Source organism: Cladophialophora carrionii (assembly GCF_000365165.1).
Source record: "Cladophialophora carrionii CBS 160.54 unplaced genomic scaffold supercont1.5, whole genome shotgun sequence".
In the NCBI taxonomy this organism is placed as follows: domain Eukaryota; kingdom Fungi; phylum Ascomycota; class Eurotiomycetes; order Chaetothyriales; family Herpotrichiellaceae; genus Cladophialophora; species Cladophialophora carrionii.
In genome coordinates, this window is record NW_008481830.1 from 1,046,787 (window position 1) to 1,074,510 (window position 27,724).

At 54.1% G+C, this 27,724-nt stretch overlaps 11 protein-coding genes and 1 pseudogene across 12 annotated transcripts; 2 read left to right on the top strand and 10 right to left on the bottom strand.

The window, feature by feature from the left end:
• Nucleotides 1–243: 243 nt before the first annotated feature.
• Nucleotides 244–924, bottom strand: G647_06196 (uncharacterized protein; the record flags this gene model as incomplete). Its single annotated transcript, XM_008730519.1, has 1 exon — nt 244–924. The coding sequence occupies one exon, from the start codon at nt 922–924 to the stop codon at nt 244–246; it is 681 nt and encodes a 226-aa protein (XP_008728741.1).
• A 2,549-nt stretch (nt 925–3,473) lies between these two features.
• G647_06197 (uncharacterized protein) lies at nt 3,474–3,851 on the bottom strand (the record flags this gene model as incomplete). Its single annotated transcript, XM_008730520.1, has 2 exons — nt 3,474–3,536; nt 3,603–3,851. The coding sequence occupies 2 exons, from the start codon at nt 3,849–3,851 to the stop codon at nt 3,474–3,476; spliced, it is 312 nt and encodes a 103-aa protein (XP_008728742.1).
• A 1,245-nt stretch (nt 3,852–5,096) lies between these two features.
• Nucleotides 5,097–7,057, bottom strand: G647_06198 (uncharacterized protein; the record flags this gene model as incomplete). Its single annotated transcript, XM_008730521.1, has 3 exons — nt 5,097–6,061; nt 6,135–6,429; nt 6,506–7,057. The coding sequence occupies 3 exons, from the start codon at nt 7,055–7,057 to the stop codon at nt 5,097–5,099; spliced, it is 1,812 nt and encodes a 603-aa protein (XP_008728743.1).
• An 806-nt stretch (nt 7,058–7,863) lies between these two features.
• G647_06199 (uncharacterized protein) lies at nt 7,864–9,513 on the bottom strand (the record flags this gene model as incomplete). Its single annotated transcript, XM_008730522.1, has 2 exons — nt 7,864–9,193; nt 9,251–9,513. The coding sequence occupies 2 exons, from the start codon at nt 9,511–9,513 to the stop codon at nt 7,864–7,866; spliced, it is 1,593 nt and encodes a 530-aa protein (XP_008728744.1).
• A 1,059-nt stretch (nt 9,514–10,572) lies between these two features.
• G647_06200 (uncharacterized protein) lies at nt 10,573–11,558 on the bottom strand (the record flags this gene model as incomplete). The annotated part of the gene is made up of 2 exons (XM_008730523.1): nt 10,573–11,229; nt 11,382–11,558. The coding sequence occupies 2 exons, from the start codon at nt 11,556–11,558 to the stop codon at nt 10,573–10,575; spliced, it is 834 nt and encodes a 277-aa protein (XP_008728745.1).
• An 851-nt stretch (nt 11,559–12,409) lies between these two features.
• On the bottom strand, nt 12,410–13,095 carry G647_06201 (uncharacterized protein; the record flags this gene model as incomplete). The annotated part of the gene is made up of 4 exons (XM_008730524.1): nt 12,410–12,553; nt 12,613–12,796; nt 12,853–12,904; nt 12,954–13,095. The coding sequence occupies 4 exons, from the start codon at nt 13,093–13,095 to the stop codon at nt 12,410–12,412; spliced, it is 522 nt and encodes a 173-aa protein (XP_008728746.1).
• A 600-nt stretch (nt 13,096–13,695) lies between these two features.
• Nucleotides 13,696–16,712, bottom strand: G647_06202 (uncharacterized protein; the record flags this gene model as incomplete). The annotated part of the gene is made up of 2 exons (XM_008730525.1): nt 13,696–15,290; nt 15,341–16,712. The coding sequence occupies 2 exons, from the start codon at nt 16,710–16,712 to the stop codon at nt 13,696–13,698; spliced, it is 2,967 nt and encodes a 988-aa protein (XP_008728747.1).
• A 351-nt stretch (nt 16,713–17,063) lies between these two features.
• G647_06203 lies at nt 17,064–17,203 on the bottom strand (annotated as a pseudogene). Its single transcript has one exon. The product of its transcript is annotated as a tRNA-OTHER (tRNA).
• A 926-nt stretch (nt 17,204–18,129) lies between these two features.
• G647_06204 (uncharacterized protein) lies at nt 18,130–19,566 on the top strand (the record flags this gene model as incomplete). Its single annotated transcript, XM_008730526.1, has 1 exon — nt 18,130–19,566. One exon carries the CDS (start codon nt 18,130–18,132, stop codon nt 19,564–19,566), a length of 1,437 nt encoding a protein of 478 aa, XP_008728748.1.
• Nucleotides 19,567–19,643: 77 nt separating this feature from the next.
• G647_06205 (uncharacterized protein) lies at nt 19,644–21,080 on the bottom strand (the record flags this gene model as incomplete). Its single annotated transcript, XM_008730527.1, has 1 exon — nt 19,644–21,080. One exon carries the CDS (start codon nt 21,078–21,080, stop codon nt 19,644–19,646), a length of 1,437 nt encoding a protein of 478 aa, XP_008728749.1.
• Nucleotides 21,081–22,587: 1,507 nt separating this feature from the next.
• G647_06206 (uncharacterized protein) lies at nt 22,588–23,928 on the top strand (the record flags this gene model as incomplete). The annotated part of the gene is made up of 1 exon (XM_008730528.1): nt 22,588–23,928. The coding sequence occupies one exon, from the start codon at nt 22,588–22,590 to the stop codon at nt 23,926–23,928; it is 1,341 nt and encodes a 446-aa protein (XP_008728750.1).
• A 403-nt stretch (nt 23,929–24,331) lies between these two features.
• On the bottom strand, nt 24,332–27,364 carry G647_06207 (uncharacterized protein; the record flags this gene model as incomplete). The annotated part of the gene is made up of 1 exon (XM_008730529.1): nt 24,332–27,364. The coding sequence occupies one exon, from the start codon at nt 27,362–27,364 to the stop codon at nt 24,332–24,334; it is 3,033 nt and encodes a 1,010-aa protein (XP_008728751.1).
• Nucleotides 27,365–27,724: the final 360 nt, after the last annotated feature.

Sequence of the window (27,724 nt, forward strand, 5' to 3'; positions counted from 1 at the left end):
TTCCCTCTTCCCTCTTCCCTCTTCCCTCTTCCCTCTTCCCTCTTCCCTCTTCCCTCTTCCCTCTTCCCTCTTCCCTCTTCCCTCTTTCGCTGGGTCCGGTACGATTGTATGGTAGTCGATGAGAGTCTTCTCCGGGATGAATACACTGTGCGCTAGTTATACTGTACAGTAGCAGCAACAGCAAAATCGGCAGCAGCAGTGACTATACTTGATAGGTGGATCCTGCTCTGGAGTGACTTGAGTTCAGGAGATTATCTCAAAGAAGGGAATGTGCTCCGCTTTAGATATGCTTGAGGTGCTTGAGACGGTTATGTCATCGTCGTCGTCACCTATGTCGTCCCCTATGTCGCCCCCTATATCGTCATCGTCGTCGTTGCCTGTATCGTCACCTGCATCGTCGCCTTCATCGTCGCCTTCATCACCGCCTTCATTTTCTTCTCTACCATCGACTCCCTCTTCTTCGTCTTTTCCTTCCAAGCTTGATTCATCGTGATGGACTTTTCTTTGCGCATTGCGCCGACGCACAACCGCGGACTTGCTTGCGAACCGTTCTGCGCAGTATTGGGAGAACACGTCAAGCTCTTCATCGTTCTTGATTAAAAAGACTTCGAACCACGAGCGTGCTATGGCTACGCAGCGGCCGAGAGTGTTCTCGCGGAGTGGCCGAAGTACTAAGCCGCATGTAACACCTTCTAGCGCTTCCGAAGGTATTCCTTCACCCTCGACGGTGTAGTTTTCCCATTTCCCGAATATTGAATCATCCGGGCTGGCAGCGGCGGAAGGGTAATGTGCTGAAGGGAGTTGCATGTATCGACGCGCCGAAATCAGACAACGCACCAGAGCTGTGGGCGAGAACGTAATCATTCCATATTCAGAAGAGGCTCTGTACCAGAAAGCTAGATCATCGAATCTTTGCTGCACCATTGCGTGAAGACGCAGCTCCCTCGAAGTCGTATCCTGATTGAGATCTGCTAGTCCGTTTGTTGGACGGGTATGCCGGACGGGATATTCTTGGTTACTTTCGTAGGGGACGACGCCACTTACAGTGCTGTAAACGGCTGGACCATGTTGGATCGTGCCGGCGCCAACGTGTATAAGTACGGGCTTCTTCGACCGAATCTGTTGCCTTTTCCAAGGTCCCTATGTAGGCGCAAACACTGCCATCAGAGTAGGCGCATCCCGCGTCCGAGAACGGGATCGATCGCCGCCCAGAATAAAGGCAGAAAGTCAAGTACAAGACGTTTTCAACGTCTTCGCTCCAGTTAGACTGGGGTCGAAACAAATCTGCATCTGTTAGATATCTGGTAGATCGTTTAGCGCCTCTTCCCTAGGATGAGCATTAGGCCACGGCGGCTCGGCCGGTAATCCGCGTGCAGAATCGAAACCGATAGAATCCGTGATAACTGCAAGACAGTCTCAGCAATAGCGCAAAGACAAAATTGTCTTGCTCCTGTTTGCGTGGTCCGCTGGGAGCAGTCGGTGCTACAATCACACACCTCCTTGAGTCTTCGGCGAGCGGTATGGTAACAATCAAAGCTAGCGTCCCTGGATTCCGCGGCCTTCTTCCTGTCACGAACGGACTCTTTCAAGAGGATTGAGGTTAAAGGGCGCAGCTCACTTATCCGCTCCACTAGCCACATTATGAAGGCGGTATGACCCTTGTGAAGATGACCAACCATGCTGCTTTCTAGAAGAGTAAAAGTTCCCTTGGCAAGAACCCTGGCAAAGAGCCGAGAGCGGTGTTTCTGGAACTTGGGTCTGACTGACAACGATGACGGACGTTAATTCTCATCAGGACCCAAATCCACAGAGTCGCGCAATAGTTCGGAGAAACCTTCGCCAAAGGTCTCTTGAAGCGTGTTCGCCCATTCTACGCGACCGCCTGAGAACATGTACGCATGATCCCCGGATCTCCTCAGGGGGTTACCACTGTATTCACCGAAGAAGTCGGAGATAAAAGTCCCGCCAGACCGGATAACGGCTGTGCTGCCAGTGCATTGTAAAGTAGAGCGTCCTATGCCGGGCAGTATAAAGGTGATAATGGCTTGCGGGTTCAGTAGAGCCGGATCGTAGTTCCTGAAGATCAAATCTCCCTGACATGAGAGTAATCGTAGTCGTAGACCAAGAACCAAGTCAGTAAAAGCAGCGACCCAGCTACATGCTGGTCCTCCTTGAATGTATAAAGTCTTAACAGTACCCGAGGATAGCCTTCCAATAGTAAGGATGACTGTCACGGACGGGGTTCACCAGCAGTCAATAATAAGTCCATTACCTATCTATAGGCACGATGCGACTCGATTCGAAAGCTAAGGAGTCGAAGAAGAGACGCATGCGGCCCGCGCGCTATATACAGGTGACCCCTAGGTCTTGGCGTGTCCTGTTCATGACAATAACTATAAAAGCTAAATACTATATTCGACTAAAGGTAACCTAGTCTAAGCTTCCTTGGTGGGAGAAGGACGAGGATTGCGAGCCGATATTGCTGAAAGGCTGGCGGAGCGCCACTTCATTTCCTAGTGGGGATGCCATCTTGTCGGAGTCAATCAGCCTACCAATGTGGAGGTTGGGTACCGAGAGGAGGAATGGTAGGAATCGACGAGCAACGACATATAAAAGCTTTGGAAGAAATGGCTGAGCGATGAAGCGGGAGGAACAGCTAGGCTCTTGATCGCTCCAGAAGGAAATTGGCTGTCTGGTATTGTGGTGGTGCTGATCAAAAGAAGCCTTTGGAGGTTTACTGGTTGTGCCTTGCGACAGCCATACAAGGCAAGCTCCTCAGCCAGCCTGTATGCACCTTCTACCCCTCAATCCAGCCTCAGAGGCAGCTTGGGTTTATCGGTCCATGACAGTAGTCGGGCGCATAGAGACCAGGGAGCGGCCTCTTCAGGCAATGCGAGTTGTTGTTGGCCACGGCGACGTGGCATTATTGCTCCAGAGTCAGCCTTGGAGCGAGGATGAACTGGTCGTTGTTTGGGTAGCTGCTCTTTACGATTGTACAATGACTTCAAAGTAACGATAGTGACGAAGTGACAACAAGTTCAGGCGCCGTTGAAGTGAGCGCGATGGAAGGACCGCACTAGCCTTTCCCGCCCTAGTAGTGGGTCTTTCGTTAGAAGCGGGCAAAGAGTTGTTCATACTATATCGAAGCTGCTCATTAGAACAGTGCCAACTTATGCACAGGTTAGAGGAAGCGAGGACGACAGCATGTCCCTTCAACGGTTGCAGAGCAAACTGCACGGGAATCACGATCCTGTTGCACGCCGAATCTTGAGCTAATGCCCTGTATTCGCGCCTACAGACGCCTTGATATCTCCGCGTGCGACAAGTGCCATCATAAAATGCTCAGAAGAGGAATCGTCATGTCGTCCTGTCCCCATCCCACATCTCGGTCATTGTCTCTTGATCATCAAGACTCTTCTCTCTTACACTCGTCAATTCCTCAAAAAGTAAAATGCCACCCCGTACCCAATTCGTCATGTAGAACCACCAATCTGTTCCTGATGAACCTCGATTGAGTCGCCATCTTGCATCTCGAGCTGGTGGCATCTGTTAGCATCACGCCGTGCTATGACTCAGGTATGAAGTGTAGGATAGTCACTGACCGATTCTGGGGTGTCGCCTGTCTGCACTTTCTGGCCTTCGAACAGAAACCTGGCGGTTTTGGGATCCTTGCCTTGCCGCTCGCAGAAAGCCTTCATGAGCTTCTCTAACTTTGTGCTCTTCTTGATCTTAAAGAAGACCTCGTTGTTCCCGTCCGTGACCTTGATGTTCAAATGCTCGTTGTTGCCGGCCGGCGTCTGGCCCATGTCGCCTCCTGCGCCGTTCGGCGACCCTTGACCTGCGTCTGACATTTTTTGGATTGGGAACAAAAAGTGGTGGTTGAGGGTTCGAGGCGCACGAGTGGCTTCGGGCTGGAAAAGAGCGCGTCGGAGTTAGCAGGCGTCGCGCTTCAGAATCGGCTTGGCAAGTGTAGATCTAGCAGGAAACTGACCTTTGTCGTCAATGTAGTGCGATAATATCGACCCAACAAGAAGTGCGCTGCGGTAAGGAAGAGGATGGGTAGGCCGATATTTGGTTGACACTGTAGAAGAACAGGCGAAAGTGTGGTGGTGGTGAAGGAGAAGTGAGCTTTGGTGTTGATAGAGAAGTGAGCCTTGGTGGTGAAGGAGAATTGAGTCTTGGTGGTGAAGGAGAATGAGGGCTGATTGAAATGGTAGAAGAAGGGTCAAGAGTGTGGTGGTGGTGAAGGAGAAGTGACTCTTTGTGAAGGAGAAGCAAGCCTTGGTGGTTCGGAATTAAATTCTGAAAAGTCGCTCAAAGGCAGCACAGCAATCGCATGTTGCCCCCCCGGCACTTCACTGGTGTCATTCACCACTGCGCTACATACCACAAACACCAATAGAAAGGGGAATCGATCCAAGAGACGTTTGGCGCCGGTTTGCGTTTGCTGAATTGCCACAAAGAAAATCTCCAGGAATGCTGCCCACCAGGCAAAGCGAAGTGAGATTCTCCTTGCACTGAGGGGGCTAGCGGGCGTTACCAATACTGACCTCAAAAACTTTGGGTTGTGCTCTTCCTTTCACCTCACCGCTTCCTCACAGTAGCAAATGCGCAAGATAGAAGATCGGGGTCGTGCAGGTTGACTTCTCGGGGTTGTCTCGTCTCTCTTTCACTTTGAATAGGGATCACCTCTGAACAAGCCCTGGCTTGAGGGTGCCCTCTGATTCTACTGGCCACATACACCCTTTCCACCTTCATATTTTGATATTAGATACAATTCATGTTGGAAGACCACGGTTGGCACGACCCAGTAAGCCTAGGTCCGTTCACCGGGCCGTCAGGATGCTTCGCTATTTCGCTATCTTACTAGAATACCTCTGATCCCGCTACGCATCATTCAGAGCACAACCGTCGGCATCATGTACTGTTTTGATTGTTCGTATAGTCAAAGCCCTTCAGGTACAGGCCTGGTATACACCTTCGATGTGGTTTTCCCAATACCGCCAGACCGTGCGCATTTCCACCTGAATTTTGCCGTTTCCTTCTCTTCACGAGGCTACATGCTCACGCTTAGGGTCACGCGCGTGCTTCCCCATCTATGAAGAAGGAAACCTGAAAGAATCGCTCGTCCTGACGGGGCGTCCACTTCCGCAAGCAGGGACCCTCACCGTCCTGACAGGTCCTCTTTCGAAGACCCAATCGCTCCCGTTCTGCAGGACATACTGATACCCCACTGTCTGGCCGGCACGGAGCCAAATGTCAACATACCACTGCGGAGAATCCGACGTGATATTTCCCGTATTGAGCGGCAAGATGATGTTGTCTGCGTTGTTCAACGCTCCTCCCAGTTTCGTGACATTGCCGAGGATGTAGACGTTCTGTCCGAATTGGGTCGAAGTATTGACGCTAAAGATGACCTCGGACGCGCAGTCCTTGGTGATGTTGGGAGCACCGGCTGCGAGGGCCGGCGTGTAAGCCCCTGTGGCGTTGAAGCTGGTCGCACGACACTGCGCGGCAGTCAAGTTCGTGTTCGCTAGCGGATGCCACGCACCCCACGAGTTGGGATATTGGCCCGCGCGACGACGAGCCATAGTGACAAAGGAGGCGAACGACCACGTCAGTTTGGAGGCAGAGGTAGATTCACCGGTCGTGCGGTTGAACTGCTCGGAGATACTACCATTAGGGGGCAGATATTGCTGCACTGCCGAGACAAAGCCATCTGCATATGTCGTCATATTAGCCAGAATGCCGGTTAGAGCAGTGCCGGTGTAGTTTCCTGCCGTGATGTTCGGGGATATGTCCTGGAAGAACGCGAGGCTGTCGTTGTCAACAGTCAAGGTCCCCGTGCGGTTGATCTGGTGGACCGCGTCGTAGAGCACCTCTGCTGCGGCAAAAGTGCACAGTGGCCAGGGGTTGCCTCCGTAATAGGTGTCCTCGGGGTATCTGCCCACCAGGACGGCGTTGGGAGCGGATGCGTTGTTATTAATTGGATAGAGCGTCCTGAAGCTGTCGACCAGAGCTTTATGCGTCGCAAGGACCTTGGAGTTGCACGGTTGGAAGTCTACATGATGGTGTCAGGTAAACACGTCTTGAGCAAATCAAGCAGGGAGAGGCTGTAGATTGTCTATGCTTACCTCCAGCGTCGCAAGTAGCATTCGCATCAAAGACGGAAATACTGGCCAGAATGGGATCCGAATTGATTCCACTACGCACGACCTGGTTTGCGTTGATGTTGGCCGTGAGATACCCCCCTGAGGCGTTCCAGAAGTTGTTTTGCAAGAAGCAGAGCAGTTGAGGTGCTTGGGCGCATGGTCTGCAGGTCGTGTTGAGCTGCTCCGCAAGGAGGGCTCCCTGGACGAGAGCCTTATGCTGGTTCGCGATCGTAAAGAAGGACGACCCATGGACTTCTTCCCACAAATCGTAGCCAGTCTGAAGATATTGCGGATCGTCAGCCCGGTGTTCGACCCTCAGGATAAGGTCGGACGACAGGATGCTCATTCCTTACCTGGTTCCAGTATTGGCCAACATATCTCAAGTCGTTGAGAACGAGTGGCCAGTAGATCTGCTTGTACAGGTCTGTCTCGTTCAGGTGGAATAGAACAGGCGCCAGTGTCATGAACGCGATAGCTCTCAATGCCGGTCCGTCACGCTGTGGTCGGCCCCATGTACCATCGTACCTGGTCAAATTCGCGTAGAACTTGGCTTCCCCGAGCCCGTCTCCGGCCGGCCACAGTGATCCAGACGGGTTGGTGACAGTCTGCAAGACCGCTTGAGCAGCCGTGTAGTCCTCGATGGTTGTTCGCAATGTCAGGTTGCCGAAGATCAACTCGTCGATGAGCATGGTATAGGTCAGGGCAGAATCTCGGGTCCACGTGTAGAAGTAGTCTGGATTGACTGTCGAGGGTGAAGCCACAACGACACCTGGGCTGGCACCATCTACCAAGCTGGAGTTCAGGCCGCCAATGTTGGACAACACACCCTGGATGGAAATGGCCTGCTCCTGAGCAATAAACGCGGAGAGCGCATCTGCACCTTGCCGTCTCTCCACATTCTGCATATCAAAGGGTGAGGCTTCCCCCAACGCCAGGACGGTCAAAGTCAACAGTGCTGGTGTTAGCCACGACATCATAGCAAGGCTGAGAAAATAGCACCGGTGGGAAGGTGTGTGACTCGAAGCAAGACTGACTGTGAGAATGACAAGCGGGGTTTATGATGTCGCGGCTGTCTTCTGAGCTTTACCTCTCCTAGAACTAACAGCTACTTCCGCACAGCTGGGGCGGCGTATATTCGCCGTCGTTTATTGTCCAGAGCTGGAGTCCTCTGGCCTGGGTTAGCACGGAGCTCCGTCAGGGTCTGACTAGCTCGTATGGAAAGGCCAGGCCGATGGATGAGGCGGGAGTATCACCGGCTGTCGAATAGCGTTAGAGGCCCGAGTGGGACATGCAGGCGACCAAGGAAGCCACAGCGGGGTTGTGCTTGGGCGTCTTCTCAGCATCAATGCAATGCAATGCACAGCAGCAAAACCAAGATGTGGTTTCTCCGTTCGAGTAACTCGTTCCTCATATGCTGCGGGCGGGATGGAGTTGATAGCGACGTCACGCGGTGTCGAGGTGCGCGTCACCCAATTTAATTGTTCCGACAGTAGCGCCGAAATCTAAAGCCGGCTGACATCATCATTGGGGAAGCCTCATCCGTGCCCAACAAGCACTACCAAGCCTAAAATAGGTGATTAGGACCCGTTAGGCTAGGGCCGCCGTGGTCCGTTATTGTAGCTGTGGGGTGCCGGAGCACCACATCAGTCACTGTACAGTACGACGTACGAGTCAGAATACATCTCACCGAGTATACTCTATATCACGATACTCAATGTCGCTGCTTGCGGTAGAAATCGGGATTCGCTTGCTTGTCCTCAGCAACCACCTCGTCCTCGACCTCCTGTAGCCGGCCTTTCCAGATAGCTTCCTTCTGTTTGTTCCCATCCTGTTCCGCGAGCTTCTGCAGCAGCTCGAGCAGCTCCCAGAAATACTCGCTCGCCGAAGCTCGCGTGTTGTTGATCTTTGCAAACTCCTCGTTGCTCCGCAAGGCCTCGAGAGCATTGAACTCTGCTTCATCGAACTTTCCCAGTTCGTACTGTGATAAGGCCATCCAGATGAAGCCGTAGAAGCGGTAGCAGTGTCTGGCGCCCGGGTCTGCGAGCCCGTTGGCGCGCTGGAGCATTCCATAGGCGAACCGCTCGGCTCGATTGTGGTAGCCACGCTTCGAAAGAACCCGGGTCCGGTCGAGAACGCATCTGCAAGTCCGGCTATCGTGGTAGCCGAATCGTCGGTCTGCCTCTTCGATCCCCGCCACGAATTCGTCCACCGGAAGATTGGCGTCGTGCTCGAGTTCCAAGGCGTCGACGAAGGTACGCTCTTCGAACGCCAAGTCTTGCCATTCGCCGCCTCGAAACACAAGCTGATCAAGGACACAATTCGAAACGCTCAAAGAAGTTGTGTCGGTTTCTGCCAGCGCTTTGATCAGCGTGAAGCGGGGATCCTGCTTCGAAAACGCCACCACGGCATACTGGTTGATGTAGGCACGGAATCTCCTCAGAACATCGGCGTTGCCCTTCCATTCCAGCACGCGCATGCGGCGCAACAGGTACGTGATCGTGGCTCGGTTCCAGGTCTGGATCACGCCTTCAAGTGCCCGGAACGCGCGGCGCCAGAACAAGAAAGCAAGGTCGTACCGCTCCAAGTCTTGAAAGTGCTGCGCGCTGTGAATCGACGACATGAATGGTGCTCGTGCTTTATCGGCGTTGAAAGGGGTGTTTCTCCAGATCTCCCCTGCCAAGGGATGGCCTTCCCCCAGCGTGCCGTCCACAAATGCTGCAATGCTGTCGAAAAGCCGCATCGAGTGCCTGGACGCATCGTTGAGGAGACCCGGCTGAGGTGAGGGTGTCTGCCACCGAATCGTCTGCATGGCCCGGACGATGGGCGACGAAGCCTCGTCGATGCTACTCAAATCGAGCCTCTTGCGTTTGGCGTATCTCTGAATGCGTGCAATGTCCACGTTGCGACCGCGCACCGAGAACTTCGTTTCTTTGCCCTGCACTTTCCGTGCCTGCTTCTTCAGTAAGACTGCCTCTGCCTCGTGCTGCCGGTTGTTTTTGCTGAGGCCCCAGCGCGTAATCCTCGACTTCCATTGTTTGGTACTGGAAATTTGATCAGTAACTTGGCTGGATTGCAGATTTGAGAGCAAAAAGTCCTACGTCGCTTTGAAATTGTGATGCTTGAGCAAGTTGCGCTGCAGTTCGACCAGCGTCAGGCCCTCATCCTGGTACAAGCGGGTGATCACATCTTTCACTTTGTCCCAGTCTTGCTCTTCTTGAGGATACTGTGCTCTTGCCTCGCCCAGTACGTCCAGCCTTTGCATGTTAATCGTCAGGTGCAGGGCATCCAGCTCATCGGCGACAGAATCTGGGGTGGTGGCGGACTCGGGGGTGAGGTCGAAGTCGAGGGTTTTGTCCCGCATCTTGTCGTCGCAGGGCCGCGACCACTCAGGCTGATTGAGGATCACGAGGCAACCGCCCAGAGTTAAGCGAGGCACAGTGTTTCCTGAGCCTGACACTACAGATATAACACCTGGCAGGAGTGAGGCGTGTAGCCATGAGTCGTTCTACAGTCAAATATAACTGGTCGCGCAGCCTTTGATGCGCCTGGTTGCATCTGGATTCTCCTGAGATGCCATCGCCCTCTAGACATCCTGACACCACGGCGTCGCTCCAATGGCCCGAGTTCACGGCCGGGATCCATGGCCGGACTCCATGGCCGTGGCTCTTCCCTGCACAAAGCAGGATGCGGAAGTCGAAAGACGAGACGGGACGGGACGAGAGGTCGGAAGCTACGCACTGCCCCTTAGGTTAGCGAATACTCTGGCGCCCAGTCAGACAAAGGTTCCCTGCGTCCATGTGGGCATCCAGGAATCACCAGCACTGTGACCTGCATATCTGCAGGGTACCTTTGTCCCGGAAACATACCTCGCAGCCTTCCTATTGCTGAACACGAAGCTTGGCAGCGAGAAGAAGGTGTTGGAAGGATGACTAGGGTAGCAGTGTCTTTCTCAACGACCTCTCATCGGCGATCTGACGCCCAACAACACCACGAGGATCAACTAAGCTCGCGCTTGTGGTTTCCATCCAGGACCCAGATTCCTGTCCTCCAGGGCTGCAGGACGTCCCATCCTCATAGAGCAGGACTAGCTGACAACAGAGCTGTTATGGCTTGATCCCAACGAGCTCGCCGTGGGAATGTATCTGCCTCTTTTCCAAGGCCGTCGAATGACGATCTTCATCGTGCACAGTTGCTCCACCCGGAATACTTGCTCAAGTCCTAACATTCATCTCCTTCTTCTTGCAGATGTGTCTTGCCGGTCTTGCTTGTTTAAACCTGCGGGAAGATAAGCCAACACGGAGAAAGAGAGGATAACCTCAGCCTTCCTGCCCCAAGGTATCCCGCATCAATTCACCGGGGCCACCACATTCTTCAGTCTCCGAGTGATGATTGAAAGAGTACAGATCCCTATATACCAGTTCTAATACTGCATCCTCGCTCTCATAGCCGCATACTCTCGCTGCGTAATAGGCTCGTACTTGGCATGCCCGCCTCTCGTCAAGCACTCAATGACCGTATCAGGATCCGTAGAGACAAAGTACGGAATCGAGTATCGCGCCCTCGTCAGCCTCTCATCCCCGGTAAACCGATCCTGGCGCGGAGGCAGCTGCACCCGATGCGACGTCGACTTGAGATAATCGTTACTCCAGCGCGTGAGCAGATCGCCCACATTCACCACACAGGTGCCCGGAATGGGCGCCACGTCGATAAATTCTCCCGCCACGGTCGGAGACTCGACCTGCAATCCTCCGCAGTCGTCCTGGAACAGCATCGTCATGGTGCTCCAATCCGTGTGGGCAGGCATGCGGGCGAACTTGCCGCCTTCGACCGCCTCAGCCGGTAAAGGCGGGTAGTGAAGCAGGCGGAGCTGGTTGTAGTGCCCGGAATGGTAGGCGAGCAGGTGATTCTCGTCCTCGAGGCCAATGCCCAGGGCCAGTGCGCGGAGGATGTGCTTGGCGGTTTCGAAGCACGTCCAGTAAAAGGACGTCATGAAGGGGCGCCATCCAGGCAGGACTTCGGCTGGCGGCCACACGTTAGGTTGGTCCGGGTTGTCTTCTGAGCCGACCTCGTAGCTCTCCTGCGACGCGAAAGAATGTCAGTACAAAAGTGGATTGTCAAGGTAGTGCCCGCACAGCCGGCAAGTAGGGGGCTTGTTCCTCGCCGAAAGTGTTGCAGTAGAGGAATCGCAACGCATAGAGCGCAGATGCACCAATGGACAGACGAACAGACCTTATAATCCTGCACCTCCCTCAGCTTCCTTACCCACTCTTCGTCAGTCTTGTCGGATAACGCCCCGGAGACCTTCTCCAGCCCGGGCCACGAGTAGCCTCTGTGCACTGCCCAGCCCGGCGGATGCGGCGCTTTCATTTTCTCTTCCGTCGGTAGGTCATAGAACTGCTTGGCCATTGCAAATGCTCTGTCAAGCTCATCCTGTGGGACTCCGTGATTTTTGATGTACACGAAGCCTACCTCTCGACAGGCGCGGACAAGATCTTGCGCTGCCCTTAGGCGGGGGGCGGAGGATGCCTCTGCGGGGGGTGATGATGACGATGAAGTGAAGGGTGAGAGGTCGATGATTGGGATCGTTGTAGTATTCGTGCCGTTCGACTCTGACTCTGGTATTGACCCCATGTTTTGGAATCTTTCCTTTGGCGGCAACTACGAGCTATTCACAACAAGGTAAACTGAGGAAATCCTAGCAGAATTATAGCCTGTCTAGACCTGGAGCGAGGCCAAAAGCCAGGTGGTGATACCCAATTTTACGGGGAGCGACATTGTTGCTCACACGCAAGGCGTCCCTTGGAGCAGGGATCACGCTACACTGCCCGATCCCGGCTATTTTGCGGAATGCCTCGTCTTTGGGGTCGGAAGCGGTTTGACGGTGTGGACGAGATACAGTGGCCCCTGCTGGACAGAAAAGTGAGGCGCACTGGCCTGGCATCACGCGTGAATATTCCCACGATTCGATGGCACGTTGAGGCAATTGTAACAAATCCAGTTCAAGGTCATATCATTGCTGGTGTAAGCTAGCACGCCAAAGCCCTTTAGATATCTGTCAACTTATTGTTGAGCAAGCACCACCAGAGTGAGGAAGTATGCGCCGCGAAGCACCCTGCCATGCACACCGAGCTGAATGTTTGTCTGTAATGGCATATGTGATCGAGTCCGATCAGTCGTTTGTAGGAGTGTCGAGAGTTGGTCTTTTTGCTCAGCCAGGAGCAGATTGTTGTATACATCGAGTGGTCAATCGGAGTCATTCACTCGTCACCGCCCTTCTTCTTGGACTTCTTGCCGCCAGCTGGGAGACCTTCTTTCTGAGTGTGAACCTTGAGTCTCGTCCACGATTCTTCGGGGTCCCACTCGAAGCCTTTCAGATATGGCTCTTCCATCTCGTCATCAGCCTACATGTCATTGAATTAGTCTTGTCTCTCCAAAATAAGCATGGTAGGAACATTCCCACCTTCTTTTTGAATTGCTTGTGAATGGCATCCAGGGCATCTTTTATCGTTACACCCTTCAGGTTCCGTGCAGTGACCTCAAGGCCCAGCGGGAAGTGAAGGTCAATCTTCTTGACAGGTGGAGTTGTAAGCGGCTTTTTCAGGATCGAGGCATCTTCGATCGTGGAAGGCGACGTATTGAGTTTCCTAGATCGTGTCAGTAAACTTGGCTGCGCTGAGGTAAGAGTGAAGTGCGTCCCTACCATCCGGTCTTCTGGGTGTCAGGCGCCACAGCAATCTTTGTTCCTTCTTTCTCTTTCGGCGTGTTAGCTAGTGGTACAAAGGTGTAGCTCAGCAAGCGTACCAAGGTCATTGATGTTCATCACACCAGGAGCACTTGATGTTGTTCTTCGCTTGGTCTCTTTGGCTCCATCCTTGGCGGCCGTTGAATCGACGCCGGCAATGGCAGAATCGACCTTTGTCAGATCTGATGTGTCTGCGGACATGGTGACGGTAGCGAGTTGAGGTTGTGGAAGAGGATGCTGAGTCTGGATGAGAGCAGTGTTAGAATGGTAGAATGGTAAGCAGGTGAGGTAGGGGGCAGACGGTCGAATGTGAGGTTGAAGAGAGGCTTACCAGCAACCAATAGCTGAGGCGATGGGATCGGTTTCCTGATGGAGGGTGAGTTCGTCTGCAAGAGAGTTTCGAGACGGTGCGGTAGAATAGTGGGATGAAGAAGGTGGGAGTGAGAGAAGAGTCAAGAGGGAGAGGTGGACGAGTGAAGGTCAACTGAGGGGTAGATGCTGCAAGTAGCAGGAGAGGTACGGGGCAACCCAGTTCATCCGAGTCAACTGACACGAAGCTGAGCAAGAGCTGCTTGTACCTCGTACGAGGTACCACAGGACGGTCCTCACGCGACAAGCACCTCACCTCCCTCCACTCAGCGACCGGAGCGCCCTGTCAGCTTGCCCTTCCCCGCACTCTTGAGGGCTAAGGGCGGCCCACTCAGGAATCGGGGCGTGGATGCTGCTCGGAGCATGGACAATCCAAAGTCCGGGGAAGGCTTGGCATGGCCACCCCCACGACCCTAGTCCTCGTAGCCTTAGCTAAAAGCCGGCACGCCTCTTCTTGCCTTTCTTCGCTGCCTGCCTCGTGCCAAATGCTCCTCTCTCAGGCTGGGTCATGGTCAGACCAGTCAACGCGTCCGTTACTTGACTCTGGAGATGACCGGAGCCGGGGGCAGCAGCTTGGCTGCTTTGTACTTCTCTGTCCGGTAGGTTAGACAACTCTGTCCCAGTACGAATGCTAGGCACCAATGTTCTTTGCAGCATTACTTCTTGACTCATCAGCATGCTCCTTTCCAGCTTCCGCCGCAGCCGAGCAGCAGATTTGAGTGCCGTGTTCCTCTGCTTCGGATCTAGCGACTCGGCCGCAAGTTGTTCCTGTAAGAGTTTGAGTCTTTGATTCGTCTGTTGGTAAGAGTAGTCGGCAGGGTCTTCGTCGATCGATACAGGAAGATGTTCCAATAGTGCTGAGAGCCCAGTATTGTGGTCCAGCAACAGTGGCGGGACTCGATGTGCGAAAGTGGTATACTGCCGTAGACGTGCAACTGCTGGCTCTTCGTTCGACACAGAACTCTCGGGCGCCAAGGTCGGTAACTGCTGTTGATGGTGCGAGTCAATCCCTGGTGACGGAGACGGGAGTGCTGAAGGAGGGCTCGATGCTGATCGAGGCTGTGGAGATTCTGCAAGGTCGACAGGCCGCCTAGTCTTCAGCATAAAGCTTCCAAAGACTGTTGGACCGACAATCTGGCGCACCAACCTCTCACGGTTCACTCGATTACGATCCGTGAAGTTTTCGGGCAGTGACTCGACATAAGCATTGACCAGGTCGTCGTAGACACTTATCAAGTGACGTCGCGAATTATCCGGGAGGGCAGGAAAAGCCACGAACTCGGTGGTTACGTCGTTATGCAGCGCAAGCATATCAAGCCAGCTCTCCACATGTTGAGAGTCTTCTTCCACATCCACAACCCGACAATTGTCAACGAGGTCTGCGATTAGGCGAACAGAGGTTGTCTCGTCACGGCCCTGCACATGCTCGAATAGTTCGACGGCCTGTTGCAGAGAGGTCCCAAATGGGACATCTTGACTCTTTCTGTCCTTGACCGCCAGATGATCTGCAAGACGTTGCCACTTCCGAAAATGTAATGAAATGGAGCTGGGGTCATTTGCAGCATTCTGCGCAGTTGTTGCAGGCACAGGGATCGCACCGGCTTCTGTCACATCGGAAACAACGAGATCATCCAGATCACCCGTTGTAACGTGTTCAGAGCTTCCTTGTGTACCAGTAGACCGTCGGTGGAATGCCAGAGCTGGAAGACTTCCGGTCGATTTTTTGGCATGACCAAACTTTGATAAACCATACTTGTAGATCGCTTCAATTATTTCCCCAGCGTTGGTGCAGGCGATGAGCTTGACGAGACCATAGTCAACAGCGTTAGAAGGCTGGTTTTGGACCGAGAACGTGACTGGACATAGGACAATGTCACTAACATCTTGCATTCTGTTCGCAAGCACCTGTGGCAACTGAAAAATCGAAGGGTCTTGACAAGAAACAACACTTGATTTTGAGGAATCGCATCGGAAGCGGTATGAGACGGCGATCTGGCTGTTTGAGGAGTATATCAATACCACAGAATCTGACATTGAAGATCAGTCTCGGATTCGTTCACAGTCGAGTGCAACATACCTGTCGGTAGTTCAACGATACTCATCCGCAGCTGTGGGTCGGTTCGATCCCGGTAGTGATTCCAAGAACACACCAATTCTAGCGGCTCGACTGGATCCCTCTCTTTCCAGGTACCTTTAGTTGAACTGAAGACCATCAAACGTGAGGTACTAAGGACCAATAGGTGATCTCCTCGACGGTGGCTGTTCTTGATGTCAAGAATCATGTTTCGATCAGACGTCGGTCCTAGACGCAGGTCTACTTGTCCCAAAAGCTGTCCTTCTCGGTCAAAGACTGCAGCCATACGCCGACCGCAGACTAGAAGACGTTCCCTACTAGCTTCGGGGCCGATCAACCAACAGATCCGATGCCATCCGTCTGCACGCGAAGGGTCCGTGGTAGAGGGAGCCTGACGGACACTGGTGATCAGATTGTTTGAGCTTAGCAGGTGAACCTTGTAGAGTATACGGGCAGACCTTGCTCTCCTGCCTATCAGCTTCCAGATACTCCACTGGCCAGATGAGTCTACAATCGCCACCAAGTTCTGATCTCGAGGGTTAAAGCTCGCATGCACATGAGGATTTCCACCCGTCCTGGACGTCGGTATGGTGACAATTGGACAGGCGTTAAGGAGTAAATCTGCAGAAGTGACCGTAGTCTCCGGTGCCGGATCGGCTGACATGGGTTGAAGAATCGTCGTTCCACTCGGCTTGACGGCGAGAAAATGTGTACCGTTTGCCTTATTCGTAGAAGCCACCTGAAGTATCCGATCTGCCGACTCACACCAGAGGCCGACTACTCTCGTCGTAACGGATGGAACCGTGCACATGACCTGCAGGCCCTCACTGGTGCGAACTGCAACCTGGCATTCCTCGAACCCCAGCAGGCGGAGGGCGTGTTTGTGTGATTCCGCCGCGAGTGCTACCACGGGAGTAGATGGATCATTGTTGTGCATGCCAGATTCAAATGGAGGTCGCGCGTGCCCTAGAGCTAGATAGCTCGCCGAAGACACTTTCTCCTTCGTATTCTCTCGCTGAACTTCCGAACTGGATGCTGAGGCTGGCGAACTTGTCAAGGCAAAGGCGGCATCGGCAACATTTTTGAGAAAAGTGTTTTGCAACCCTAACGCATTCATCGAGCGCTGCTCGGCTGGACCGTTCCCGATGGGAACCTCTGCCGCACAATCCACAGTCCTTTCGTCGACAAGCTGGAAACGGAGCAGGTCAGACTGGCTAGTGCTCCGCTTGTCCCTCCTGGGATCTTGGTCGCCCTGCGGCTGCCGCAAGAACGTCCAGTTATGACTTTGCTCGTCGTAAGTGGCAGTGCCGAGATGTCCATAGCTGAGTGCATTTGTTTCGTGGGTGTGGCGTCTGGTTCGTCGAGCATCAGCCATTCGGGCAGATTTCAACCGGTCGAGAGTATCGCTCCGGCGCGACGAAAGGCATTACGAGTCGAAGATCCTGTTCACCTGGGGGCTCAGAAGAAGGGTTGTTAGGTAGTGTCACTGTGCAGGGTATAGTAAGTGAGGTGAGGCAGACAACAAATTTGGAAATGGAAATGTTGCTATTGGCGCACTTCATAAGTCTCGATATTCATGATGTCTTCATCAAAAAAGGTGGAGACATTTCCTGAAGTATTGCCAAGATATGCCATATCCATGGGCCTTATTCCTTCTGGCATAGACAATAAAAAGGCTCGGAGATCATGCTCGGGACGTAGACAGAACTCCCAAAAAGAAGTTGAATAGCAACACTTGGTTTCGATCCAAGGTCCTCCGGGTCACGTGGACATCACGTGATGTATGAGCCCGGCGCCTGTTACGTGTTAGCACCTCGTTGTAGAGGGGCAGGAACTTCACTCACGCTTCCCCTGCGCCATGTTGCTAACCAGATAGCTGGAGAGCTGTATCGCTGTTGACAGGATATTTTGAGCAAATTTTGGGGAGCGAAGCTTATATCAGTTTTATCAATCACGTGATTTCTTAAAATTGCCTAACTCCGTTGAAGTGAAGTGGACCCGTTCTCAAAACCTTTCACTACTGGGTAGGGTATACGGATGACATGATGGTCTCTCTCAATACTTGTATGTACTGTGTAAAGGGCTTCAACCGATATGGTATACTCCATATATAAGATCTGGTGGTTTATGTGGTAACCACCATTCCTTAGGTCGATATATCTGCAAGATGAACTCATCTCGAGACACGTCTTGCTAGCGGAAAGAGTTTCATCCTCCAGCCCGGTTGGACCGCCAATATGACTTGGGAGCAGCCAGGACAACTGGGTTCACTGAGACCATTTATACGGTCCAGGGCCACCGCACCGCGTTTGCCAGAATGGAAGCGGCGAAGGTCATTCCATAGAAAGTGGGAAACATGGCACAGGGAGAACAGGTCCGCTATAGTGTATGATAGATAGTCACGCTGGAAGCTTCTTTTCCAGCTGTCACGCCCTCTAAACATCTGGCCCTTTCACCGACATGCTCCAGTCGTCGTCACCCCGAAATCTTGTTGATCCTGGTTGAGCATCTCGAACCGCTCGCGGCGTTCGCCAACTGACGCGATTGGCGAGCAGCTGCAGAAGCAAATGCCCCGCTACCCCTCCGCCCACCGAATCTGCTTCCTCAGGGACCTGTTCGAGCTGAACTCCTCCTGCGCGGATGAGCATCCCCAGCTGAGAGAGCTGCAGCTCTAGCTCGAAGCTCCATAGCTGATCGATCTTGTGCCCTTTTTATTGAACACTCGAGTATCCAGCCAGAGGATGAGTTTCCTTCCCTTCAACTTCCGCAAACCTCAACCACTTCCATCCACCATGGCGCCGCCCGTCACGATCCGCAACATCAGCAACAACCCACTGACCCTCGTGCTGGTCGAGCATTTCGATCCTCCTCCAGATGAAGGGTTCCAGATGCAAAATGTGACGACGTCATTGGCAAACATCACCAACGGCCTGGGCCTTACAAACACCACTACGCGCAAAGCGGTGCCTCAGATCCATGCCGACGCGAAACCTTTCGCGACCAGAGAGGTTTTGATCAAGCTGCCGCCGTTTACCATCGTGCCTACAGACATCAAGGCCATCATCAACAAGCCCAACGAGAGGCTCAGATTGACGTTCCAGACGGAGATGGGAGGCAAGCACCAGATGTACTGCCCGGTACCGACCGAAGAGACGGCCTCGCTGGTCGCGCTCGCGCCTAATCCGAAGCTGCGCTTCACGGGCATTTATCTGCCCAATTCCTCGTTCGTGGCCCTGTTCAACACGTCGCACCTGGACTCGTGGATGCAGGATCTTCCCGACCGGACCCCGCTCGGCCTCCTCTCCATCCCAGGCACTCACAACTCGCCAACCCATCACCAAGCACCCCCGTCCGTGCGCTGCCAAGCTGTGTCACCGAAGGAGCAATTGAAGAATGGCGTGCGCTTCTTCGACATCCGCGTGCAGGTTCCCGAGCCCTACGACCCACACTCCGATAAGCTTGTGCTCGTGCACGCCGTCTTTCCCATCTCGCTTACCGGCAACAAATACTTCCGGGATCTCTACAACGACATCATCCAGTTCCTGAAAGACCATCCCAGCGAAACGCTCATTCTGTCCCTGAAGCGGGAAGGCACGGGCAAAGGCACCGACGAGCAGTTATCCCGCATCCTGAAGAACAATTACACAAACCCGCAACAATGGTTCACCGAGCCACGCGTGCCGACTCTGGGCGAAGTGCGCGGCCGGATCGTCCTGCTCCGCCGGTTCACGCTCGAAGAACCGCTGAAGCACGAATGGAACGGCAAAGGCTGGGGCATCGACGGCCATGTCTGGGAAGACAACACCTCGGGTGGCTCGCCCGGCTCGCTGTGCCCCTCGGGCGACATCTGCGTGCAGGATTTCTACCAGGTCATGGAGAAGCCGTCAATCGAGAAGAAGATCACGTACGCGCAAGAACATCTCGAGCGGAGCGGATGTTGCGCTCTCAGAGGCCAGAACGTCGGCAGCAAGAAGATCCCCTTGTATGTGAATTTTTTGAGCGCGAGCAATTTTTGGAATGTCGGCTGTTGGCCCGAAAAGGTTGCCGCTGAAGTCAACCCGGCGATTGTGGCGCACCTGTGTCAGAGGCATATGATAGGCGAGCACGGCAAAGTCAAGGATGGCGATTGGAGTACTGGGATCGTGGTGACCGACTGGGTCGGGTTAGGCGGGGATTGGGATCTTGTGCGGTGCATTGTGGGCATGAATGCAAAACTGATCGGTAACTAACATAGATAAAGGGAGTGGGTAGCCGTGGATATAGACTTGGGACCGTTGGCTGTTGTAAAATTTGCAGGGCACTTCTTTTAGCTCATATCGACAATCATGGTGCCCGGCTCTTCGAGGTACTTTTGCACAAACTGCGCCATCCTTGCCATGGTAGCCCCATCGACGACTCTGTGGTCAGCGCTCCAGCTGAGGTTCACCGTCTGCGCAGGACGGACAGTCACGCCGTCATCAGCAAAGACAGGGATGGTCTTGATTTTGCCGACTCCCATGATTGCCAGCTGACCTTCCACAATGACTGGTGCCACAACCTCGCCGCCAATGTTCCCGATATTGCTGACAGTGATGGTACCGCCGGTCAAGTCGCTGTTGCTTAGCTTTCCCGCTTGCCCGAGCTGTGCCAGGCGTTGTATCTCCTGCGCAATGGATGTGATCGATCGAGCATTGACTGCCTTAACGACGGGCACGATTAGCCCGTTTGGCGTGTCCATGGCTATGCCTATGTTGTGTACGGAGCGCATCATCAGCTGCGGCTTCTTCGGGTCGGTAGCCAGATCCAGTCGAGCATTGAGGAGAGGGTACTGGTTCAAGGCCAGGGAGACGGCTTTCACAATGAATGGCAGGTATGAGAACCTTGGCGTGGTCTCGGGATTCCTGGCAGTATTCAGCCGTGTCCGTATGGCAGCAAGGCCGGTAATGTCGATCGTGTCAGAGTAGAGGAAGTGTGGTATTGACAATGATCCGGTCATGCTCTTGAACATGGCAGATTGGACCGGTGTCAACCTTTGCGCTGTTTCTGTTTGCTTTGTATCGATACCTGGTTTAGAGGGTGCTGCTTCTGTGCTTGATGTCTGTGTAGAGGCTTGCTCGAGATATTTATAGACGTCTTCCTTCAGCACACGGCCCTCCTTGCCAGTTCCTGTGATGTCTTCAATCGCAATACCATGCTCCTTCAGCAAACCTCTAACGGCGGGGGTAGCAAGAGAGGCATGCTTGCTCGGTATCTTGGGCTTTTCAGGTGGCGACGTTGGCTCCTCCAGCGTAGCGCCTCTACCGCCTTCAAGTACTTGTTCTTCATCAGCAGTCCTGCCTGGATCCTGATGTGTTTCTTGCTCAGCCGACTCTTGTGGTTCTGCGTCCCCTTCGACTTCGATGTCTACCATGCCATCGCCAACTTGTACGACGGCGTCCTGGGGGAAGTGGATCTTCTTTATGATGCCGCTATACTTGGACGTGATCTCGACCGAGGCCTTGTCACTTTGGACTTCGCAGAGGGGACTCCATTCCTCGATCGGAGCTCCCTCTTCCACGAACCACTGGATGATCTGCACCTCTTTCACTCCCTCCCCAATATCTGACAGCGTATGTGTTTCTGTCCTGTCCAACCGTGTCGTGGCATGGAAGTGCCTGCTCATGCGAAGGAAGGGGGGATATGCTCGAGGTCGTGTAGCCGGGCTTCGACCCTGCGCGAGATGCTGCAAGAAGCGTAGTGCCTGCGGTGAGGGTACGGCCTTCATTGTGAGTTTCTGGGAATTCTTCTACAAGGATACATTCGTGCCAGACTCTGCAGAATACCTCTTGGAAGTATTTGAACACAAGTGAGACTGGGGAGTTACCCGCGAATAACCGATTCCCTGCCACTCGGTGCGAACATCGGCGCGTGGTGGGACTTTTAGGGGTGACTAAGCAGGACAATCTCTTCGACGCTCACGAATTGAGGGCAGGGGGTCCGTACTACTCACAGAGTAACTAGGCATTCGTCAATCGTACGGAGTACTAACCCTGTCCCTTTGAAGGTTCGAGCGGCTGCTACAGTTGAATCGTCTACTCGCTTCCCTCCTGTGCCTTCACCAGAAAGACCTTGTCGGCCAGGTTACCGTTGATTGATTGCCTTGTATGCTTAATCTTGGAGCTACCATAACGACTTTCTGGAGATGAGCTTTCAGGTCTTGTCGGGCCAGCATTATCACGAGTAAAACTCCCCTAGGTCTTGCCTTCCAGCTACAACCGCCAGGCTGTGTTGTCGAAGGAAATCTTGAATACACAAGCGGGCCGTTTGGTCTGCCGTAATGCTGATACTGTGGATCATGCCGCCACCTGACGAGGCTGAACAGCATTCGCGACTTCGCGACAATTATGTTGATCTCCATTTGGACTTGCACCGCACTTCGACATAACCACCAAAGGACGCGACGAGCACTTTCTTCCTTGATGAGTCATATCATGATGCCTCGCCAGACTCTCCTCGACGGTAAGGACGCGCAGAAGATAGCATGCGTTCTTTCGGCCGGGGTTAGGAAAGCCATCTCCGTCTGTTCGGTCAACAGAAGACTCTTGTCCGCCGGTCAGTTGTTCAAGCCGCTCTCGCTTGACTCACACAGATCTAGCCAACAGCGACGGTCGATATGTCGCTAATGGGAAACAAAGTTCCCCAAGTTTTCAGCTCCAAGGCGGAAGTGGCTGCATATACGGATCGGGCTGGACAATATTCCTGCCGACCTCATTGGCCGTGGGAAACGTCCGTCGCCAGGACTGGTATCAAGCGCGAAGAAATTCGTATTGCACTTTCTTCACAGGTATGGGCCGGCAGGCGAACGACGATCTGGCTTCCAAGCGGGGAAACTCGTGGTCTTCGACAGCATCGCGAATAGCTCCCTTTTAGCAGCAGATCGCGACTGGTGCCTTCAAGATGGATAAATTGTTGCAGCGCTTCCGCCTGTTCTGCTGGGCAAGCAGGTCCAGTCCGACCCAGCACAGAACAACGCAGCACAGCCCCTACACCGCGGCGCTTGGGCGAGGCATACACGGAGTTCATTTCATTCGTACTTTGGCCCCCTTCCGATCTGACTGACCAGATGTCATAGACCACCTGCAGCCTGACCGACATGGAAGACTAATATATCTAGAGCCAAAGTCCCCGCCACAACCTCTGGCAAGCAGTCGCAGTGTGACAATCTGGCACAGAAGTGCGGTCGAGGCTGTAGTCCACATTTCTTCATCACCCGCCGCCAGTTATCGAGCAAGATGTCCCGCACACCCAGCAGCTCTACATCCCTCCTTCACGGCTCCCTTGATCCGACCCACGTCTCGAGCCTTTACGCAGACTGGGTCCACCGACCGACACCGTGGCCATGGGTGCTCGCGAGCGTCAGTCTATCAATCATACTCGGGTTTCTAGGAGTCCAAGCCTCTTACAAGTCCTGGGAGCCGAAGCACCAACGCGGTGCCAATATCGAGAATGGGCTCCGTCACCCCTTCCCACCGGACCCCAGAGCCTACTATCCCGTGCACCAACGGAATCCGAGCGACGCCAGCGTGACCTCGTTCTCCTCATACGGCGAAAGTAACAGGTACGGCGGCCTCGGGAGGTTTGCCCTGGTAACATCGATCATCGGCATAGGCTGGTCCACCATCCGTGCCATTGCGTTGGTGGTGATTTTGATCGCGATCACAAGAGGCGACACACGCCACACATACCCCGGCGTGATCAGCGTGGTCATCATGTTCACCTCGGTCCAAACGTACCTGGGCAGCCGCGCCATGCCGCGCATCCTGTACCTGCTGATCATCGTCGACCTGTGCGTCATCTACGCGTGCATCATCCTCGCGCTGCTCTCCTTTGTCAAGCACAAGGAGACATCGTACCAAGAATTCACCGTCCAAGGCGGCACCTGCCCGTGCCTCCTCGGCTTCAAGACGGGCCGGAACATGAACTCGTGCGCCAAGTTTGCCGACAACCTCCCCGAACTTGTCGGATGCGACCGCGCCTACGAACCCTACGGCCCGAACGACACAATGACCTACCCAAAGTCATGCCTCCTGTCCGACGAGAACGACACGACGGACCTCGACCCCAATCTGATGACGTACATGGTTCTGGCGGAGATCGTCGTCGGCGGCGTCGGCCTCCTGTACGGTCTGATCGTCCTGCTCTTCGCCTCGCGCTGGATCCCCGACGCGATCAAGCACCCGTCCCAGCTCCTGCACGCCTTGACGCTAATGGACGCCAAAACCCACCGCCGCGACCGCGAGTACGCCAGCCTCTCGCTACCGGAGAAGGTCAAGACCCACAAACTGCCCGGTCGGGCCATCGGCATGACCGTCCTGGCCTTCATCGCGCTGTTGATGTTCGCCGCCGTGACCATCGTGGTGCACGTCCTCGACGAGACACGGCCCATCCGCCTCTTCTACAGGGATTCGTCGGGCTCGCTGGACGTTCCCGTCCCGGGCACGGCCACCTCCGTGGGGGGAACCAGTTGGAGCGATTGTTTCGTCGTCGACACTCCCTTCTCGGGGGACGGTGATTTCAGGGAGTGGTGGGATTTTAGACAGAGTCGCATGCTCCGGGCCATGGCGTTGGCGTGAATGGATCTGTGTCGATATATACATATCATATTTCTACAGTATTTCTATATCCGTGCATGTCAAGTGTCTTTATGCGTCTTGTCTTTGTGTTTGCGTTCTTGTCCATGTTCTCGTCCATGTTCCCCCGCCGTTGATAGAGGCTGGTCGTCTTTACACTTCATACTACGGTTTGGCAACCGTGTTGGCGTGATATTAAATACACATTTCCGCCCGGCATGCAAGGTAGAGAGAGAAGGGAGGAGTAGATTTATTCTACATGTGTGCCGTGCCGTGCCATGCCCGTACTCGTCATATGTTCTACATTCTACCCTCTCCTGGGTATTGTCCACGGTCGATAACTCCACGGCAAGGTCAGATACAGTAGTGAACATTCGTGTTCAATCTTCATCCTCACCCTTCTCCTCTATCGAACCTTCCCGCTTTTCCTCGTCTCGCTCTTCCTCCCCTTGGGTGCGAACTTGGAATACTGCCTCATGGATCGGGCGCCCTTGACGGGAATGCCCGGTCCTCCCGCGAGGATGTCGTCCCACTCGCCGAGAGTCTGCATTTCTTCGGGCGTGAGATCGTCTTCCCCTGCTGGTGCAGCTGATGGCATGGATGGCTCTGTTCGCCTCGACGCTTGTCGTCCGAGGTGTGAAGGGACCTGGTTCTGACTCTGCGGCTGCTTTTTGTTTGAAATCAATGGCGGGTTCAGCTCATTCATGTCGAAATCGTCCATCGTGAAGGCTTCGACTCCTTCATTCGAGTGCTCCCGCTTGATCTTGCCGGGCCTCGACTTCTTCGCTCTTTCTCCTTCGTCCAAGAACCTTCCCTCCCTGAACTCTCTCTCCATCTCCTGCATCTCGTCCATCTCGTCGAGCTTCTCCTCGTGCATCTTCTCCAACAAGTCCTGCGCTTGCTGCTTCAATCTTTCGTTTCGGCCTCGCGCTTTGTTCGCTTCCTTGGTGTTCAATCCGCCTAGTCGTAGATTTCTGGGTATTCGGGTCTTTGCGCCCAGGGCCCAGAGATCACCCCATTGGGACTTTCTAGCGTCACGGTACGCTTGACGCCCAAAGGACCTGGGCACGGTCCAGCGTTCGATGGTGCCGTGAGGTGTGCAGACGTCGAGGATTACATGGCCGCGCCTTTTCATGGGCGCGTAGACGAGACGAGGCAGCGTATGGGCGGACGGGAGGGTGGAGGGAGGTTTATCGCCGTCGGCGAATAAGGCATGGATGTTGGTGAGGTTGCTTTCTGGGTGGACCTCTTCGAAGCCCTTGGCGGACAGTTCTGTCCAGGATTTGTACTCTTCCGTGGCGACCTGGGGGCTGGGATGAACAGGTGCGGAGAAAGAGTCTTCGAGGCTGGACCAGGACTGAACTTGTCGTTGACGGAGGTCTTCCCCTTTCATCACGGAGATGTAGGAGAAGTCGACATCATCGTGATTGCGGTCTTTGGCGCCGAGTGCGCGTTGGAGGTAACTCGGCCGGATATACCGTTGTTGGAAGGAACAGAAGTCCTTCCGCCCCTTGGAGAGGCCTGGAGTCTTGTACATCGGACATCTCTCATGGTTAGTGCAAGGTGCGACGATCATCCCTGTGCTTCTAGAATGAACATCGTCTGGATCATTGTGCAGGGAACTGTACTCTGTTGTTGCTCCCTCGGGAATGGCGATATGTCTCTCCAGGAGCAATTCTCTAGCAGCACCGATCGCCTCAAACCCTCGGGGGATGCCTTTCTCAATCAATATCAGCACGCCACCTTCCGAGGAAAGCATGGACCAGAGATTTTGCACATGATTCTTCCTCATGTACTCTTCGTGTAGCGGGAACAAAGTATGCGGCGCTACGATCACATCGAACTGCTTTCTTTGCTGTGCCGGTCGATCGTCTTCCAACGTCGGTGCGTCACGCGTGTGCACATAATCAGGTAAGCGTGGGATGAAAGTGGTATTCTCCAACAATTTGGCGGCTCGATGCCTTAGAGTATCCGAGCCGGTGAGGACTACCGACTTCGTTGGTGGCGGAGGAGGAACCGGGTCTTTGTCGGACGAGTGCAGACTATCCCAATGCGCTTGAACGATCTCACGCCAGGCGAGGATACCTGCCCCCCCAGCCCCAGCATCGAGAACTCGCGCTCCGCCCTCTTTCGCTAGGAGCTTATTCAACCAAGTGGTACCGAGCCGTTTGCGAGTCTCTACTAGAACACACATGATGGCTGCGTAGGTAGGCGGCATAATCGTGGTGATGTAGGCGTTCGCTTCCATTTCTCCCATGAGGTGCTGGGAGGCCCCGAGAGGGATGGGAACCTGTCGCCTGGATCGACCGGATCGCGGTGTCAAGGGTGAATCAGGGAAGCCAGGTCCACCAAAGGTCTTCTCGCACATTTCCTTGAGATGCTTGTTCGAAAAGTTGCTCATGATCCTCTGCACGGGTTCAACAAAGTTGTCTTGGGAGAGGAAGATGCTGCGGGGAGTGGTGGCGAACTTCCCGAGCCGGGTGAAAGGGTGCTCCCTCATGCTTGGGTCTACCTCTTCATCGTACTCCTCATCAGCTTCATCTTCCTCTTCCCGATCACCCTCTTCGAGGACTTGGCCGTTCAGCATGCGCGCGATTTCCTGTGCGCGGACATCGGGCGGCGCAAAGGGCGAGAAATTATCGTCGACGCCCGGCTCAAGACCAACCCCGCCCACCGCAGCCTGGGGTGTGCCGTTTTGTGACATGTCCTCTACTTCCGCGGCTTCGTCCTTCCTTGTAACAGCAGGAGATGCGTCGTAATCAACGAGCTCGCCGTCCTGGTCCATCAGCTGGTGAGGCGCGACCTCCTCCACCGCGCTGGCTTCCTCCTCGTCAAGAAATTCCTCAAAGGACAAGGACCTAGGCTCGCCATATAGTCGTTTGTAAATCTTCAGCTCTTCCTCGTCCAGTGCATTCTGGGGTAAACCATCACCATAGACCTGCCTTGCCTCTCGCACAAGATCCTCGTGTGATGCCCCAGACGCACGCAGAGCAGCCAGGGGGTCGTTCGTCCCTCGCAAGACATCGTCAATCTCCTCATCCTGATACAGTTGACTGTCCGGGAAGAGATCTTGTATGCTTGTGCTAGCAGCGCGGTCTGCCTCGATGGCTTCTTCGACCGGCCGTCCCAATGCAGTCTCCAACTCTTGCAGCACTTGCAGCTGTTCTGTATCGACATTTTCTCCGAGTTGTTCGTCATCAGGCTGAGGCTGTCCACTCCGATGGCTTGAAGAAGTCTGCTGCTGAAAGGAGGCAGCATTTCCGCTGAGGTGTCTCAGTTGGCGGTGCTGTCGACCGGCCGGTCTTCCCCATTGCAGGGGCAGGCGCGCCGGGCCATTCTTCAATGCGACCGGCGGTCCGCAGAAACCTTTGTCAAAAAAGGTCTGGAAATCTTGTCGACAGCCATGACACAGTCTCGAAGAACGTGCACGGGAAAGCATTATTCTGCATTTGGTAGTGGTAGCATTCGTTCCTGAAGAGTTCCACGGTTTCAAAGAGCGAGTGCATCAACTTTTTTGACAGCCGAGGTTTTTCCGCGGTTTGCGTGGCCAGCCTCGCCACACGAACCCATCGACCGCAGCCTTGTCGGCGTGTTGCTTGGATACAACATACTCCGTACTGTGGTGATAAATCACCAAAGCCAACGAAGCCTTGCGTTGGATTGAGGCCCACGATCACAACACGTCTCCATGGCCACGATGTAATGAATCTACACATCGCGCATAACAGTCACTGGGATGCAAAAGGACAACAAACGGACATGACCACGACCATGCTATCCGAGATCTAGTCATCTATCC